The sequence below is a fragment of the Schistocerca piceifrons genome, chromosome 1, assembly GCF_021461385.2.
Source record: "Schistocerca piceifrons isolate TAMUIC-IGC-003096 chromosome 1, iqSchPice1.1, whole genome shotgun sequence".
In the NCBI taxonomy this organism is placed as follows: domain Eukaryota; kingdom Metazoa; phylum Arthropoda; class Insecta; order Orthoptera; family Acrididae; genus Schistocerca; species Schistocerca piceifrons.
Genome location: NC_060138.1, coordinates 388,105,295 through 388,122,013, shown reverse-complemented (window position 1 = coordinate 388,122,013; position 16,719 = coordinate 388,105,295). Strand labels below are relative to the sequence as shown.

Below are 16,719 nucleotides of genomic sequence, written 5' to 3'. Positions count from 1 at the left end.
AATTGTGTAACACTTCCTATTTCCGTCAGAGTAAGTCATGTAATCCGCTGAGAGAAGCATCTTACAAACTTAAAGACTTCGTTCGAAGGCCCCACCACTTCCTCTTCATCAACTGCAGCAGATAACCGTGATTCCTATTCGAGACGCTCTAGCGAATTGCGGAAGCAACCGACTTTATAGCCCGCCGTTCGAAGTGGAGGCAGTGCAAACGTGAAAGGGAACAAGCGACGTAGTCGCAGCCGCGGCGTGATTTGTATGTGGCTGAAGAGACGGTGTGGTCGGTCGCGAGACCCGGAGGAGCGGTGATGCAGCCAGCAAGGGGTGTCGCGGGCCACGGCGGGCGGCGGGAGAGAAAGTGAAGCGCCAGCCGGCAGCCGGCAGCCGGAGAGGCGCTTTTTCCCGGGATCGGGGTCAGCGGCGCCGTGCTTTATAAGAGCCGCGGCCGGCGCGCCCGCGCACTCAGCTCGAGTACTCCCTCACTCGCCGCGCCTCTGGCTGCTCCGTCGGCGCAGACACCAAGCAGGTGAGCTTGCCGGACGGCGGCCGCCGCCCACTCTCTGCGTCTAACTAGCGTACCACAGTGGGAGCTGTCACTCTCAGTGCTACTGCAGATTCAGTCCTTTACACGGCGAAGTGATAAGGATGGAAAAACATTTCCATTTTGTCTTGGTAGATGTTACGCATCAACTGGTATTACAGTTCAATGTTTGTTTGTATATAAGTAAGTTCTACATTTAAAACTGCAATTATAGTAACAATATGACTAGTTCAATCAACTTTTCAAATGTTTCATCGCAGTAGTTGTCACCTGTAGCTTCGATGCTGTATGAGTTATTGATAAGGTCGTTTGTACGTATAATACAGATTTGATCCACCTGTGACTTAGTTGTATTCTTGTTGTTGAAGACGAATGTCCTAAATCAGTTCAAAAAATTTCTGCCGTACAAGTCTTCCAGACAGCTGTGAATTTATGATTTCATATGTGTCATGTTTCTTGAACAGAGACTATAAAATGAATATCAAGTTTAGATTACTAAAGCGTCGTAAAATTTACGACTGCACTTGGTATCAATTCGCAGTTCCCTCCAATCTGGTTTGTCAGTATAGACTCTAAAACAAGACATTTTATACTAATTTTGTATGTGACCTGCGACTGGCGACCTTAGCATTGTAATTAACTAGCGCAAATTATTACTTCCTTTGAATAAAATACGCAGTAGTAAAATTTACGATGGTTTAGTAACAATGTAACACTTTACCCCTTTTATTCTGAGGTTAACGAAACTAAAACAAGAGTAATGCAGTGTAATCGAGTGAAATCGAGGGATGCGGAAAGGACTAGGTAAGGAAATGAGACACTAAAGGTAGTAGATGAGTAAGGTTTTTTGGGCAGCATAATAAATTACGACAGCTGACGTTGAAGCGGTATTAATTGCAAAGTGGCTGTAAGAAGAAAAGCGAATCTGGTAAAGAAGAATAAGTTAACATCAAATACAAATTTAAATGTCCGAAAACCGTTTCCGAAGATATTTGCCTGGAGTGTAGCCATGCAAAGAAGTGAAACGTGGACGATAAACAATTCCAATAAGAGAAGAATAGGATCTTTTGAAACGTGGTGCCAGAGAAGAATGCCGACGATTATATGGTAAATCGGATTACTCCTTAGTGGTTATGAATTGAACTGTGGTAAAAATAGCTTCAGTAAGTAGGTTTAAATGGACGTAGGTTGCAATACTGAGGGGGAGGTAAGAGGTTCGCACAGGGTAGACTAGCGGGCAGAGCTGCATCAAACCGGTCTTAGAACTGAAAACGACGACGAGGACAAGATGTTTCCCTATCTGATGGTAAATGACGTTTTTCCGCGCTTGTCCCTGGACTGAAAATACTACTGTCTTGCACAATATTTCACTGACTGATGAAGCTGTCTTCATCAGCTGTTGTGAGCGACTGTTATACATGCGCACTGTCTACAGTCCGACCAGACTGTGAGCAGTGTTGGCAACTGTATTCCTTTACAGTATGATGTGTGGAATAATACTAGAACAGTCTAGGTAACTTACAGGAAAAGTAGACTCACCCAACCAAAATGAGCAAGCGAATCAGCTGTCAATGAATACAATCTGGAGTAGATTCGTACTGTTTGAGAAAACAGCACCCTCAGTCAAGCTTGTATTTCGATTAATAAATGTCAATGAAACTTCACGTGCACTATTCACATTTTTACACAGAAATGTGTGCCTGAATCTTTTTTCGCACAATATGTTTGCAAAGATAGGTTCAGAAAAAATTGATGCCAAATAAATTTTATTGAATGTAGTATGAGTTTGTAGTTGCCAGCATTCAGAGAAGCATTTAGGAATTCCTGGTACCCGCGCAGGGATGATAAAAACGAAGTACATGCGCTGACCACAATACTCATTATTGAAGAAAGCATTCGATACATAAGTAATTGGGGATCAGCCTAGTGGATGTCTACCAGCTCGGTATGGACGTGGGTCAACAGAGTATTTCATATATCTAAAATGATGTAAAGAAACCATGTGGGCTTTCGAGGATACGTACGCTTGTTAGGGATGAAAAAGAGGAGGCAATATTATAAGTTTCCAGCCGCAAGTTTAATTTGGTTCTTCGGACTTCCCTTCGTTACAGATGAATGTGTTCAAATCAGCACATGTGTCAGCAGAAGAACTCTTCACTTTTCTTTCATTTAATGTGAAAGTTCAAGAAGCGTAGTATGAAAACTGCTGGACGAAAGCGTTTTATTGCGGTAATCCTCGTATAATGTCTCAATTGAGAAGCACGTTCGTCGTCTGGCGTACTTTCGTTTCCTCACAGGGGCAATAGCCAAAGCTAAAGTAAGTAATCCGGAGCCCCCTTCTCCACCCCCACCCCCCCCAAAAAAAAGAATCATAGCATTACTGTAAACGACACACGTCTAAGCACTGCTGGTGGAAAGTAATGGACAAACGGGATAATAGTTATGGTTTTACGTTCCTTCGACGACGAGCGGAAGTTTGGGTTGGTCAACAAGGTGTAATGAACTCTACGGGTTTTTTTTAGAAAGGAATCGTCCCGGTATTCGTCTCAAACGATTAAGGTAACCCACGAAAAATCTACAGCATGACTCGTGGACAGAAACTGGAACCCCGCTTCCCTCGAATACGAGTCCAGTGGCTTATTTGCTGCACTACTTCGCTCGTTGCGTCGTCTGGAAAGGGAGACGAAGGAAGGCAGAAGTTTATCCCCTTTCAACATCAAGATAGTATGTTTGGCAGGAATTGCCTGTGGGTTTCTTGAAGGAATGATCACGACTTTCACATGAAATGATTTAAGAAAATCAGAAATCAGGATTGATGGATGGTAACTTGCACCTCGTTTTTCTCCAATACCAAGCCAGTTCGTCAACTTCCTCTTTTTCTATGACGATTAAATAATTTAAACCCCATCAATCCTCCATAGTAGGTCAGTTTGTTTCGCCAAGGGTACAATATCTGGTAGGTACTTACTAAAATGTTGTTTCAGAGGTTCTTGATATATTTTCGTAATATGTGACTATGCAGTTATCACCTGCATGCAGCCTTAAGTTTCTGTGATTACCTATTTGGATTGTAAGGGTATAAAACGAAACGATTCGCTGCCCTCTCATTACTTTCACTCAAACATATAACAGTGTATTATGTATGAGACCTACATTTATGGAAGTGAAACTTGAACCATTATGGTAGCACACATAGGGGCTAGCCCAAGCGCTGCAGCATAGCTGGTCGCCGAGTCAGCACATAATATAATGCGTCAGTGTGTGCTTCCTGGGTAGCAGAATTTTTTCACTCCATCTACTTCGTCGTCATCAATTTCGATGTTACATTTAAAGTTAATTTTATTTCTGATACTCTTCATTGCTTTCGCCTCTCTTCGGTTTAGCTTCAATCCATATCCTGTACACATCGAACTGTTCATTCCAACCCCCGGTCCTATAAGTTTTCTGCACTTTCACCGGGGATGGTGATGCGATCAACGAATCTTATCATTAGATAAGTAAGAGAAACAAAGGCCTCTACGCTACCGGTCAACTGAAAGTCTTATGAAGTGTTTTAATCTTTTTAATCAAATCTGCAATGACAATTCTTGACTAACTTGCAACCTTTCCTGAGAATGTCACTCTTCTTCATTAAATTATATGTTAATTATGTTGTTTCGAAATACGAAAGAAATCTATAAACGATTAAATTGAGTCAACAGTCTCTTAGAGAATATTTGACTAAAAGAAGGTCGACACATGCTCAACATGGACTTTTCTTCCCCCTTTCTTTTCCCTTTTCTTTCTTCCAGGTTATATTATCTTTTTATTGAAGTCACTATATCTGACCACATATTCTTTTTCTCTTTATGGTTTGATTACTATATTTTCCTAGAAAACGAATAATGATTGAGCACAGGACACAGCAATGACAATATTTTCAAATATATCCAAATACCGTTACATGAGATTTCAAAGCGCCAGGTTTCAGATGCTATGAGTCGACGAACAGTATCTTCTATTGATTACCCGCGGTACTGTGCAGCGAGAGAGAGAGAGAGAGAAAGAGAGAGAGAAATCAGTATTGAGCGAACAGAAATAATCCCTTTCTTCACCGCTGGTATAGCTCAAACATAGAGTTACACTCTACCAAAAGTATAGTTCGGTCATACTGCTTCAATACGTAAATGACGCAGTAAATGATAGGAATGCCGGTAGTATTGACAGCATTGGTAAGAAATACGTATAAATGAAAGCGTGAGAGAGAAACTGCGCGCCTACGACTTCTCTTTGTTCTTCCTTCGCTCATTTGTTTATTTGTTTGCTTTGCACATGATTAGAACTGCACATCGGTCAGTGCTAGCCCACTGTGTATTCTAAATCCTCATAAAATATAAATTGCATTATATAAGTACTAAAAATTAGTTTGTCGCGTAAATTCTGTACTTTTATGTAATCAAAGCAATTACCTTTGATGCAACTACAGTTCATCTGCACAAATATAAAAACCTATAAAATTATTGTTGTTTTTTGTACTCATCTGAACGTTCATCATCATGATCAAAGGCAAGAGTTTCCTGTATTTTTGATAAGTTCAAAATGGTTCAAATGGCTCTGAGCACTATGGGACTTAACTGCTATGGTCATCAGTCCCCTAGAACTTAGAACTACTTAAACCTGTCTAACCTAAGAACATCACACACATCCATGCCCGGGGCAGGATTCGGACCTGCGACCGTAGCGGTCGCGCGACTCCGGACTGTAGCGCCTAGAACCGCTCGGCCACTCCGGCCGGCCTTTGATAAGTGCGAGAGTTGTTCATGAATACTGGAAATATGTTTTACATAAGCTCGACAAAGCATTGAAGCTATTTTCGATATATTTTTGTTTCGCGGTTTTTAATTTTGTATCTTTTTCCGAGAAAATTGCATTTTCTAATGATATATGATAAATCTGTATTTTTTCTTACTTTTACTACATCCCACTGTTTGACGTCACAAATCCATAATTTTCGAATAAAACCTGAATTAAATACAAATTCTGCTATACATAATGTTTATTTTTACGTTACATACAGGAGGATAACTACGCAGAACAAAACTGTTCTGTAGGTTACGCAGCTCTTCATATATCCTCTCTTAGTTAGTAGACGGTTCACCGTTTCCGGCTTCTGGGGAAATGTAGCAAGACACTGACCGCATACGCACACAAAAGGATCAAAATTAGGTAACGTCATATTGGATGTGCAACACACCTAACGAACAGGTAACGCAGTTTCTGATCTTAACTGACCATAGGCACTAGGAAAACTACCGCAGTCTACGCTCACTTTTGGCAGCCTACGGCAATTTTACAACTCTGTTGAAACACCATATAGGCGAGTGGTCAGGCACCCCATAATTCATAAAGATATGTAATTGATTTTGCTTTGATACTCTCTTTTCCAGAAGTGTAGTACTAACAGATTGAAAAATTCTATGTTTACCACTAACTGAATCGTCATTAATATCTTCTCGGTGTCTTTCCGCGCATTGGCTCGGTGTGCATTGCTGAATCCTAACAGTAGTAGTATCAACCAGCACCCGAAGAAGTACAGTGGAATTAAAAGATTAGGTGTATGTTCAGGAAAAGCTTACAACAGATGTTGTTTGAGTTCACTGTTATGTCAGACCTTAATGTTACATTGAACATCATTGTCACTGGGTACTGTATTTCACGTGGGCGTACCGCCAACATAATCCATACACAGGGACATCTTAAGTTTCCTAGTTTATTTAAGGTGCAGGAGGATTTCATAGAAAAGTGTCTCTGATTCGACAGAATTTATGGAATTACAATCGGAGTCACTGCAAAATTATTCTCTCTCACTTAGCCTACTGTCTGTAATCGGAGATGACAGACCACGCAATCAATAAAGTTCCAAAACAATGCCAGATCGTAGCCATATGCTGTTGTGTTTGCAGGGGCGTACCGCCAAAAGTCGCACAGACATACAGCGTACGGCTTGGTAAGACCAAGAACTTCGCACTTAGAATGCTGACTTGTGAAGGCGGATTAGACACGGTTCACGTCAGTCTCAGGCATGAGTGTAGGTTTTAAAGTGACCTCATTGTGTGTGCCAAGTCGTGTGGTTGGGCGACCACCCCTCATTATAGATGTTCGACGTCATAGGCTGGGCAGACCAGTGTGTCTGAACGTACAGTGCACCGAACACTCCTAACGATGGGCCTCCGCAGCCGACGACTCACGCATTTGCCACTGTTAACACCACTACATCGGCAACTACGACTGAAATTGGCAGACTGAAATGGGCACTTGACCATCGGCATTAGACGATGGCGCAGTGGCAGAGCATTGCATGGTGTGATGAATACCGTTACCTTCTTCATCATGCCGATGGGAGGGAGTGAATCCGTCGTCTTCCGGGAGAACAGCTCCTTGATACCTGTACTGCGGAGCGGAGACAAGCAGGTGGCGGCTGCATTAAGCTCTGGGGAACATATACGTGGGCATCCATGGGTGCGGTGGAGTTCGTGCAAGGCACCACGACGGTCAGGGAGTATAGTATACTGGTTGCGGGCAACTTACGCCCCCTAATGACGATCATGTTTCCCGACAGCAGTGGCATTTTTCAACAAGATAATGCGCCACGTCACAAGGTAAGGAGTGTGATGGAGTGGTTAGAGGAACACAGTGACAAATTCCAGTTGGTCTGCTGTCCCCACAACTCGCCAGATCTGAACCAGATCGAACACATCTGGGATGTGATTGAGCGTGGCGTCAGGTGGACATACCGTCTATTAGGTAGGTGCTTATAATTTCTCGTTGATCAGTGTAATGGCTCCGTTATTTAATGAAAGATGACGTCATTACTATAAGAACCTTTAACTTACGAAACAAAAAAGGCTCCATTAGTAATCTATATCTCGCAACATTCAAACCCTTAAAAACATTGGCGTATGTGTAAATAAATGAAGAGTTTTCTCATTTTAGGCATGTCGCAAGCGAGGAGACACTAGTATTACCGGCATTACCATTCATATCCCCACTACGTATCCTTGCCTTTTCCGATTCATCCCTCATCTCTTTCGTGGTCGCACAACGACTGTTTCACCCAGGTTAATATTCGAGAGCGAACTTCAGCGGATGACGGACTTGAGTCTCATATTTAAGAGAAAACACAGTGACAAAGAATGGACATTTTTGAAAACTCACTAAAAGACACTTTAACTAGAAAACTTCTATTGCTATCGTATCGGCCGTTGAAATTATTGTCGCTGACGATAACGTTCCTCTGCTACTACGGGCTTTCATTCGACTGGCGTGCGTGTTTGTGTTGCAATGCACATGTTCAGCAGGAAGTAAAAACCTGAGACAGAATGGGCGGTGCATCTGGAAGTGATTATGCAACGGTAATTATGCTGCCCACTCCCTGCAGCGCTACTTTCACTGTAGCTGAGTTCTGCGAAGCAGCACGCAACCAGCCGGTAGGAGGTGGCCAGGTCCTGACGCTTGTTTCATTGATTATCACCACATTTCTGCAATAACAAAGTCTTTAATCATGGTCGACTGAGTGATAAATTTCTTTCATTGTCAACAAATAACCGTCTATGGTACATAATGAAACATGCGTCTTCCAAACATTCCACGGAGAGAAAAAGTCAGTATTTGCACATTTCAGTAGTATGCAATACATTGAAAGGATTTTTATAAAGTATTTATTTATTTAAACTGAACCGCTCAGTTGCATCGAGCCATCTCTTACATCGGACTGGGGTTTCACACACACAGTATCTTATTATGTATCTAATAAATAACAATTTTGATACGACAAATAGTGTTAAAATTATTTGGGAGTCCTTAGTAATAATGTAAGTAAATAATGCCGACTATGAATTAATACAGTTAATACTGGCAGCACTTCCACTACCGCCGCTGCGGCTTCCACTAATAGTGATAATAGTAATAATAATAGTAATAACTGTAGAGATGTTTTGGATTTAACTCAGGACACTCGCGCACAGTTTGATGATCTACAACTATTCAGCGCCACGTCTCTTGCATTTTTCAGACTAATGTAGGCGATAAAACTACGAGCATGTTATCACAGCATGTGAGCTTTCATGGCACGGTATGTTAGGCTACCGAACTACGCAGTTGTTATCTCAGTTAACGCCACCTCATGACAAGAGGTCAGCAAAGTCGAATACGGTGGGCGTCTATAATAATTCAAATCTTTTAAGATCTTTTCTTCACTGAAGTTTTAGAAAAAATCCTCGTGAACAAAAATTACAAGTTGAATAATGACTTTTGTGCAACTCGTATTGTTTCTCAGGTATAAGAGGTACATCCTTGTCAGCATCAGCACAGTGCAACTATTACTAACAATGTGTCAACAGAGCCTATAATCCTTTTCGCGCGTTTTGCTGGAGAGCTAATGTGTACCCTTAACCTAACAAGGGACGAATGTTTTCCGCAAGACCAGTTGAAGCTACTAGTGACACTACAACCCCGCAATGTACGCGTTTAAATGAACATTGCTGGCTGAGAGCGATCGTTTGATCGCCACAATGGGAAGGATTTCTTCCTTCGTCGTATTAGCAGTCTACCTTTACGAAATATGAGTTTTCCTTCAGGTATATTTATTTAATGTGGATGCCCATGTTGAATGCAAACACTGCTTTTTTTACGTTGTTAATAAGAGGAAGAGAAAACGTATTTCCCTTGAATATCACCAAGTAGCTCACGACCTTACTATTTCCATCCGACTAGTGAATTATCATCAGGAACACCACAGGCCTGCACTACAAGACACAATGCGGAGAGGCAGTAGATTCAAGCCTTGTTAAGAGTGCAGTACAGTCTTCAGGAACTATACGCCTTCACATCTTCTTCCCTTGTGGTCAAAACGACTCCGACGAAAGTTGCTCCCATCAGTGTAGACTAGCGAGAATCAGCAATTGAGACCTGTATTTCTTTGCCTGTTTGTGCACTCACTGCACACTGAGTTCCTAGAGAACAAGCACCAGAAGGTAATTTGGCTTTACTCCCCCGTCACAGGCGAAAGAAGTGGAGGGGATTTCAAATCCCGGTTTTTAAAACCAGATTTAGATTTCTAATTGGAAGTAGCAGTACCAGAAGGAGAATAAAAACATCATCAACAACAGCAACAACAACAACAACAAGTAGAAAGGAGAGGAGGAAGAAAAGTTGCGGTTTGGCGTGTCGAGGTCATTTGATGGGGCGCTAATCCGGTTGTGAGGAAGGTGGCGTCGGCTGTGAAAACTATCCCACAATTTCCCTGAAATGTTTTAGGGGAACCACGGCAAAGCTAAACCCGAATACTCCGCTTCTTTCAGAAACGAGTCTAGTGTATTGATTATTGACTTCTTCCAACGTTTTCAATAGTTTCAGGTGAAACGTGGAATGGCATCTAAAGATCTAATGGCTGCCTTCTCACTGTGTACTCATGACTGAATGTGATTTTTGATGACGAATAAAGACTTTATTACTACTCCAGAGCAATACACCGTCATACGTTTTAGCAGAAACCAATCTGGGTGCGCCTAACTCGGACGTTGAGCTCTCCCACGCATGCATTTTTGTTGACGTTCGCCTCTGCCATCAATAGGGATTTTCTTCAATTAGTCAACCCGCGATATGCTTTCATCACAGAGGCGTGAAAACAGTTAAGGTGCTTCCCAATTTCTTTAGAAATAGTGAGCACATTTGCATAAGTCTCGGTGATTATCTCTAGTTACAGTTAAGATAAATCCTTACTCTCGCATGATATAAGATGACAAAATGTATTTAACCTGTCAGTACCCTTGTAGACCTACTCTGGAAGTGCTCAACATGTGACATATGAGGAAGTGGACATAATAACGAGACTCAGCAATGCGGAAGTTTGCCAGCATATCTTTGCAAAGGTGGAGTTCAAACTATGTCACGTGGAAACTAGACCGATCAGTGAGCAAAGCGTGGGCCGCTATATTATGAAACTAAGATGTTGAAAATCGATATGTTCGTCCAGAGTAAATCTGGGCGAAATCGCTATATTATGAAACTAAGATGTTGAAAATCGATATGTTCGTCCAGAGTAAATCTGGGCGAAATCGGTGATCACGCTAGGCGCGTCCTCGTTGTAAGATCGACTGTTAAAATTTCGCAAATTTAAGAAAACGTTTCCCATTTTTATCACGGTAAACATTCATGATAGGCTATTCAATGGCATTTCTGTGATTTAGATACCAGTACATATCAGTTACGGCGTTAAACGCAGGGAATACTTTTCTTAAGTTCGGAAACTTTGACAGTGCGATTTAATACGCAGCGAGTTCCCGGAAGAAGGCTCCAGCAAAAAAGCTGTATCAGAAGATTCTTGCAAAAATTGTGCAGTACCAGAACCCATCAGCTCTTAACTTTACCGACAATGATCGCCAAAGCCTGTACTCTTATGTTTTTATTAAACTGCTTCCTAAGCACCAAGAGCCATACGCGTGATAGTGTGACAGCACATTCAGAGAGTTCTGCTGTTGCCCATGTTGTACACAGGAATGACAAAAGTCCTGGGATACCTCTTAATAGCGTGTCAGATCTCCTTTTGCCCGTCTCAGTGCAGCAACACGGCATGGAATGGACTAAAAAAAGTCGTCAGAAGTTCCCTGCAAAAATGCTCAGCCATGCTGCCTCTATGCCGACCATAATTGCGAAAGTATTGTCGGTGCAGGATTTTGTGCACGAACTTTCTCGATTATGTCGCAAAATTTTCGATGGGTGGCCAAATCATTCTCTCGAACTGTCCAGAATGCTCTTTAAACAAAACGCGAACAGTTGTGGCCCAGTGACTTGGCGCATTGTCATCCAAACCAATTCCATCGTTGCTTGCGATCAAGAAGTTCATGAATGGCTGCGGATGGTCCCCAAGTAGCCGAAGATAATCATTTTCAGTCAATGATAGATTCAGTTGGACCAGCGCGCCCAGTCCATTCCATGTAAACATAGTCTGCACCATGTGATTTCGTAGACTTTCCCGGCCTAATAACTTTGATATTCTTCACGAGTTTGCAGCCGGAGCATGTCTTCCTCTGGACGACGACATGAGCCGGCTGCAAACCCGTGAAGAATATCATAGTCTACACTATTATGGAGCCACCGCCAGCTTGCACAGTGCCTCTTTAACAACTTGGATTCATGGCTACGTGGGGTTTGCGCCACACTCGGACTCAACCAGCTGAAGTCGGGACCCTCTGACCGGGCCACGGTTCTGCAGTCGTCTAGAGGCCAACCGACAAGATCACTAGTTCAGGAAAGGCGCCAGAGGCGATGTCGTGCTGTTAGCAAAGGCACTCGCATCGATCGCCCGGTGACATGGTCCATTAACGTCACATTTCGCCGCACTGTCCTAACGGATACGTTCGTGGTACGTCGCACATGAAGTTCGGCGGTTATTTCACGGAGTGTTGCTTGTCTGTTAGCACTAACAACTCTGGGCAAACCCCGCTGATCTCGGCCGTTAAGTGAAGACCATCGGCCACTGCGTTGTCTGTGGTGAGAGGTAATGCCTGAAATTGGGTATTCTCGGCAAACTCTTGACACTGTGAACCACGAAATACTGAATTCCCTAACGATTTTCGAATGAAATGGTCTCTGCGTCTGGTAGAAACTATCATTCCGCGTTCAAAGTCTGTTAATTCCTGTCGTGCGGCCATAATCATGGTTGGCTCAAATGGCTCTGAGCACTATGGCACTTAACTTCTGAGGTCATCAGCCCCTAGAACTTAGAACTACTTAAACCTAACTAACCTACGGACATCACACACATCCATGCCCGAGGCAGGATTCGAACCTGCGACCGTAGCGATCGCGCGGTTCCAGACTGTAGCGCCTAGAACCGCTCGGGCACCCCGGCCGGCCCCATAATCATGTCGAAAACCTTTTCACATGAATCGTCTGGGAACAAATGACAAATCCGCCAATGTACTGACTTTATACCTCGTGTACGCGATACTACCATCATCTGTATATGTGCATATCGCTACCCCACGACCTTTGTCACCTCAGTGTACACTACATCTACATCTACATTTATACTCCGCAAGCCACCCGACGGTGTGTGGCGGAGGGCACTTTACGTGCCACTGTCATTACCTCCCTTTCCGGTTCCGTTCACGTATGGTTCGCGGGAAGAGCGACTGCCGGAAAGCCTCCGTGCGCGCTCGAATCTCTCTAATTTTACACTCGTGCTCTCCTCGGGAGGTATAAGCAGGGGGAAGCAATATATTCGATACCGCACCCAAAAACGCACCCTCTCGAAACCTGGACAGCAAGCTACACCGCGATGCAGAGCCGCTCTCTTGCAGAGTCTGCCGCTGGAGTTAGCTAAACATCTCCGTAACGCTATCACGCTTACCAAATAATCCTGTGACGAAACGCGCCGCTCTTCTTTGGATCTTCTCTATCTCCTCCGTCAACCCGACTCTGTTCATTAGTTGTACGAGTATCTTAGAAGCCGCAGTAATGCGACTGGTTCGTATAGAAACGTGTTGTTATTTGCAGAACGATGAAGGCGATGTTAGCTCTGGCGCTGCTGCTGGCCGCCGCCGCGTGCGGCTCGCCGCAGCACCCGCCGCAGCAGTACCGCCAGCCGTCGCCGCAGCAACAGCCGCAGCAGCAGCCCCAGCAACAGCAGCAGCTGCAGGGGGCCCCCGACGGGTCGAGTGCGCAGGGCAGGGAAGGCTCCGTATTTACCAACGAGGCCATCCGCCAGGCACAGGACACCTACCTCATCCCCAAGGACGCCACTATACAGAAAGTACAAGAAGGTATCGAGCTGGCAGCCTACGAGCACATCCCCGGCGATCAGCGCATCAACCTCTTCGAGATCCTGGGAGCACACGTGCCCCCAGAGGTAGTCAATAACTTGCAGGCGCAGGTCGATCAAATTGGCAAGCAATAAGCTTCTTCGTCAGAGAACATACTGTTCTTTATTTATTAGTACTTCGGTATCTCACCAGACTGTCGAGAGAAAATGCATAAAGGACCCTGCACGTTTTCACCAAAAAACATTGTATGCTGTGAGTGGACACGAAGACGTTGTGTGAATCTCCTTAGAATCGAGAACTACTCTTCAACCATACACCACGATTTCATTTACCCTAAAATGAATCTCACTGCTGATTTACAGGACTCACTCCCCTTTGTCATATTTCCAGGTATCCCCTTTCAAAATCCGTACACAGGCGACAAATACGACTGAAACAATGCTGTAGAAATTCAAAGAAAAACATAATTTGTCAGTCTTCCAGTATTTTACAAGCATCTGGATACAAAATCACCGGGGAAATTTTTAGTAGAAGCTAGTTCATAAGCACAATTCTCTGTTTCAAAATGCACATCTCGGCGAAGATTTCATCGTCATTTAAAAAATATGTACTGCTTTTTTATAATTTGAAATACATTTTTATACAAAAATATAGTGTCTGCCGAATTGTATTTTCCACTTGAACTCCTCACCTCCAGTAAACGGCCTTCGGGATGACGAGTAGACAGAAAGAGAAAGTGAGACCTCAACTGGCTGCCCGGCGGGTTTCCTGGCCGTGTGAAAGTGAAAGTGAAGGGTCCGAAGGTCACAGCCCAGCCGTCGGATGCTGCGCACTCCCACCAGTCGAACACAAACGCAGTATGTGGGACACCAGCAGACGGATATTCATCTCAGCTGCTACACACATACACTAGGAGTTGTTCGAATTGTGAACTGACGACAAAGAAACTCGGCGCTTGTAATAAACGCAGCGTCTAAGTATTTCGCCGCTCAACGACTCAGATGTGCACCAGCTCATCAAGAGCATGCTTCAAGCAAATAAAAGAGCAGCATACGTCAGGATGCGTCTAGTACTAGGTAAATACCTCCACTTGATCTCGATTCACTGTCATCAGTTCTTTAAAAGCGACGGAACCCAAAGGGAAATTATGAGCGTCTTCCAAAACACATGATGCCTCATTAATTTCTTTACGAGAACACCGGCACATCATCTTAGTCTAATTATTGGAACTAAATTAATCACTCGGTCGACATCACCGACAAACCGCCTCAGATTTTACGTATAATGTGGAAAATGTCTCAACATACTTGACTTACGAAATTTCGCTGATTAAAAGTATATGGGATAACCTCACTCATCAGCTCACTTATCCGTACTCCTGAGAGGTAAGCGAAATACAGAAACGGATCATAACAACATAGCAAATAATCCATTATAATCCATCATTCATCATCAGTCCATCATAAACGCATTCTACGTTTACATTTATACTCAACAAGGCACCCTGCGGCGTATGGCGGAGGATACTTTTTGTGCCACTGTCACTTTCCCCCTTTTCTTTTCCATTCTCGTGTGGTTCGCTGGAAGAATGATTGGTGCTAAGCCTCTGTGTGGGCTCGAATCTTTATTATTTTATATTGAGGGTCTTTTCGTGAGATACATGTAGGAGGAGGCAACGTATTTGTTGGCTGTTCGAGGAACGTGCGCTCTAGGAAATTTAACAGTAAACCTCGTCGTGATTCACAACCCCTCTCTTGCAGCGCCTGCCCCTGGTGTTGGCTGAGTATTTCCGTCGCGCTTTCACGCTTACTAAATGAAGCGGTAACGAAACGTGGTGTTCTTCTTTGGATCTTCTATATTTCCACTATCAGTCCTATCAGACATGTATCCCATACTGACGGCCAACATTCAAGTATTGTTCGAACGAGTGTTTTGCAAGTGACTTCCTATGTTGGCGCACTACATTTGCTGACGATTCTTCCAATGAATCTGTCTGGGATGTGCCTTACTTGCGATTAATTTTATGTTGCTCCATTTCAAATCGCTCTGTACGCATACTTCTAGATATTTCACGGGAGTACCTGTCCCCAATCATTGTTCTGCATTTGTGTAATCATACAATAATGGGTCTTTCTGCCTATGTATTCACAAAACATCTCTGTTCCTTACGTTGACGGGCAATTGCCGCTCCCTGCACTAAGTGCCGATACTCTGCAGGTCTTCTTGAAGTTCGTTACAATTTTCTAGCGCCGTGACTTCTCTGTATACAACACCATCATCCGCGAAAAGACTCACGGGATTTCCGACGTTATCTACTAGGTCATTTATTCACTCTGTAAAAAAAAAAAAATCGTCCTACAGCCCTCCCAGGGGCAAGGCCGAGGTTATTTTTATATCTGAAGATTTCTCTCTTTCCAGAACGACATGGTGTGTTCTGTTTACTAGAAACTTTTCAATCCATTCACACAGCTGCTATCATATTCCGCACGCTCGTATTTTGTTCACTAGACGGTAGTGCGAAACAGTACCGGAAGTTAAGGAACACAAGATCTACCTGGGCGCCTGTGTCTACTGCTTTCTGGGTCTCGTGGACGAACAGAGCGAACTGGGTTTCGTTGAAAAATGTAAACTTTCACAGCCGGAAAAGTCACAGTTAATAAAATGTTCCGGATTATTACGTCGTGGTCGAATCGATTTCACTTTAAAACCCAGCGTTTCGTCCCCATGTGCAGAGAACTTTTCAAGGGGGATCGTAACTGCCTTGAATGTCCGATTCATGCCCTGACTCTCTACTGACTGCAGCAAAATTCCGCTTCCCCGCGGCGTGTGAGCCGTAATGTAAATCGGACATACAATGTAGCTTCGATCCCCCTTGAAAACAGCCTCCGCAGTTGGGGACGAAATGAATTTTAAGGTAAAATCCATTTGACCACGGCATAATAGCTCGGAACATTTTGGCTTCACACGATCGTTGATTCCGGAATCCATGTTGGTTCCTACGGGGATTTTTCGGCCTCCATAAGTGTCATAAAACGTGCGCGAAAGACATATTCAGGAACTCCACTATTCAGGAACTCCACAGCTGACCGAGGTCTGACTTTCGTGCGTCTGTTCGATGATCCTTTTTAAAAGCAGGAATGATCTGTCTTTTTTCCAATCGTCGGGAACACATCGCTCCTCAAAGACCCACTATTCACTGCTCCTAGAAAAGGGGCAATTTCTTCCGCATACTCTGTGCAGAATCGTACTGGTATCCCGTCACGTCCGGTGGTTTTAAAGTCGTCCCTGGATTACGGCTTGGAGTGAAAATGTTACAGAAACTTGGGAATGACGTCGTAAGATACCTGTATTTCTCCAGATTGTAATTTTTTTTGGTAT

The 16,719-nt window shown here is 43.6% G+C and overlaps 1 protein-coding gene across 1 annotated transcript; it reads left to right on the top strand.

Annotated features, from left to right (window-relative positions):
* Positions 1–471: 471 nt before the first annotated feature.
* Positions 472–13,950, top strand: LOC124800870 (hydroxysteroid dehydrogenase-like protein 2). Its single transcript, XM_047263029.1, has 2 exons — positions 472–523; positions 13,076–13,950. Exon 2 carries the CDS (start codon positions 13,080–13,082, stop codon positions 13,473–13,475), a length of 396 nt encoding a protein of 131 aa, XP_047118985.1. The 5' UTR covers positions 472–523; positions 13,076–13,079; the 3' UTR covers positions 13,476–13,950.
* Positions 13,951–16,719: the final 2,769 nt, after the last annotated feature.

Coding starts and splice junctions, on each gene's coding strand:
- LOC124800870 (XM_047263029.1), top strand. CDS start 13,080: ATGAAGGCGATGTTAGCTCTGGCGCTGCTGCTGGCCGCCGCCGCGTGC.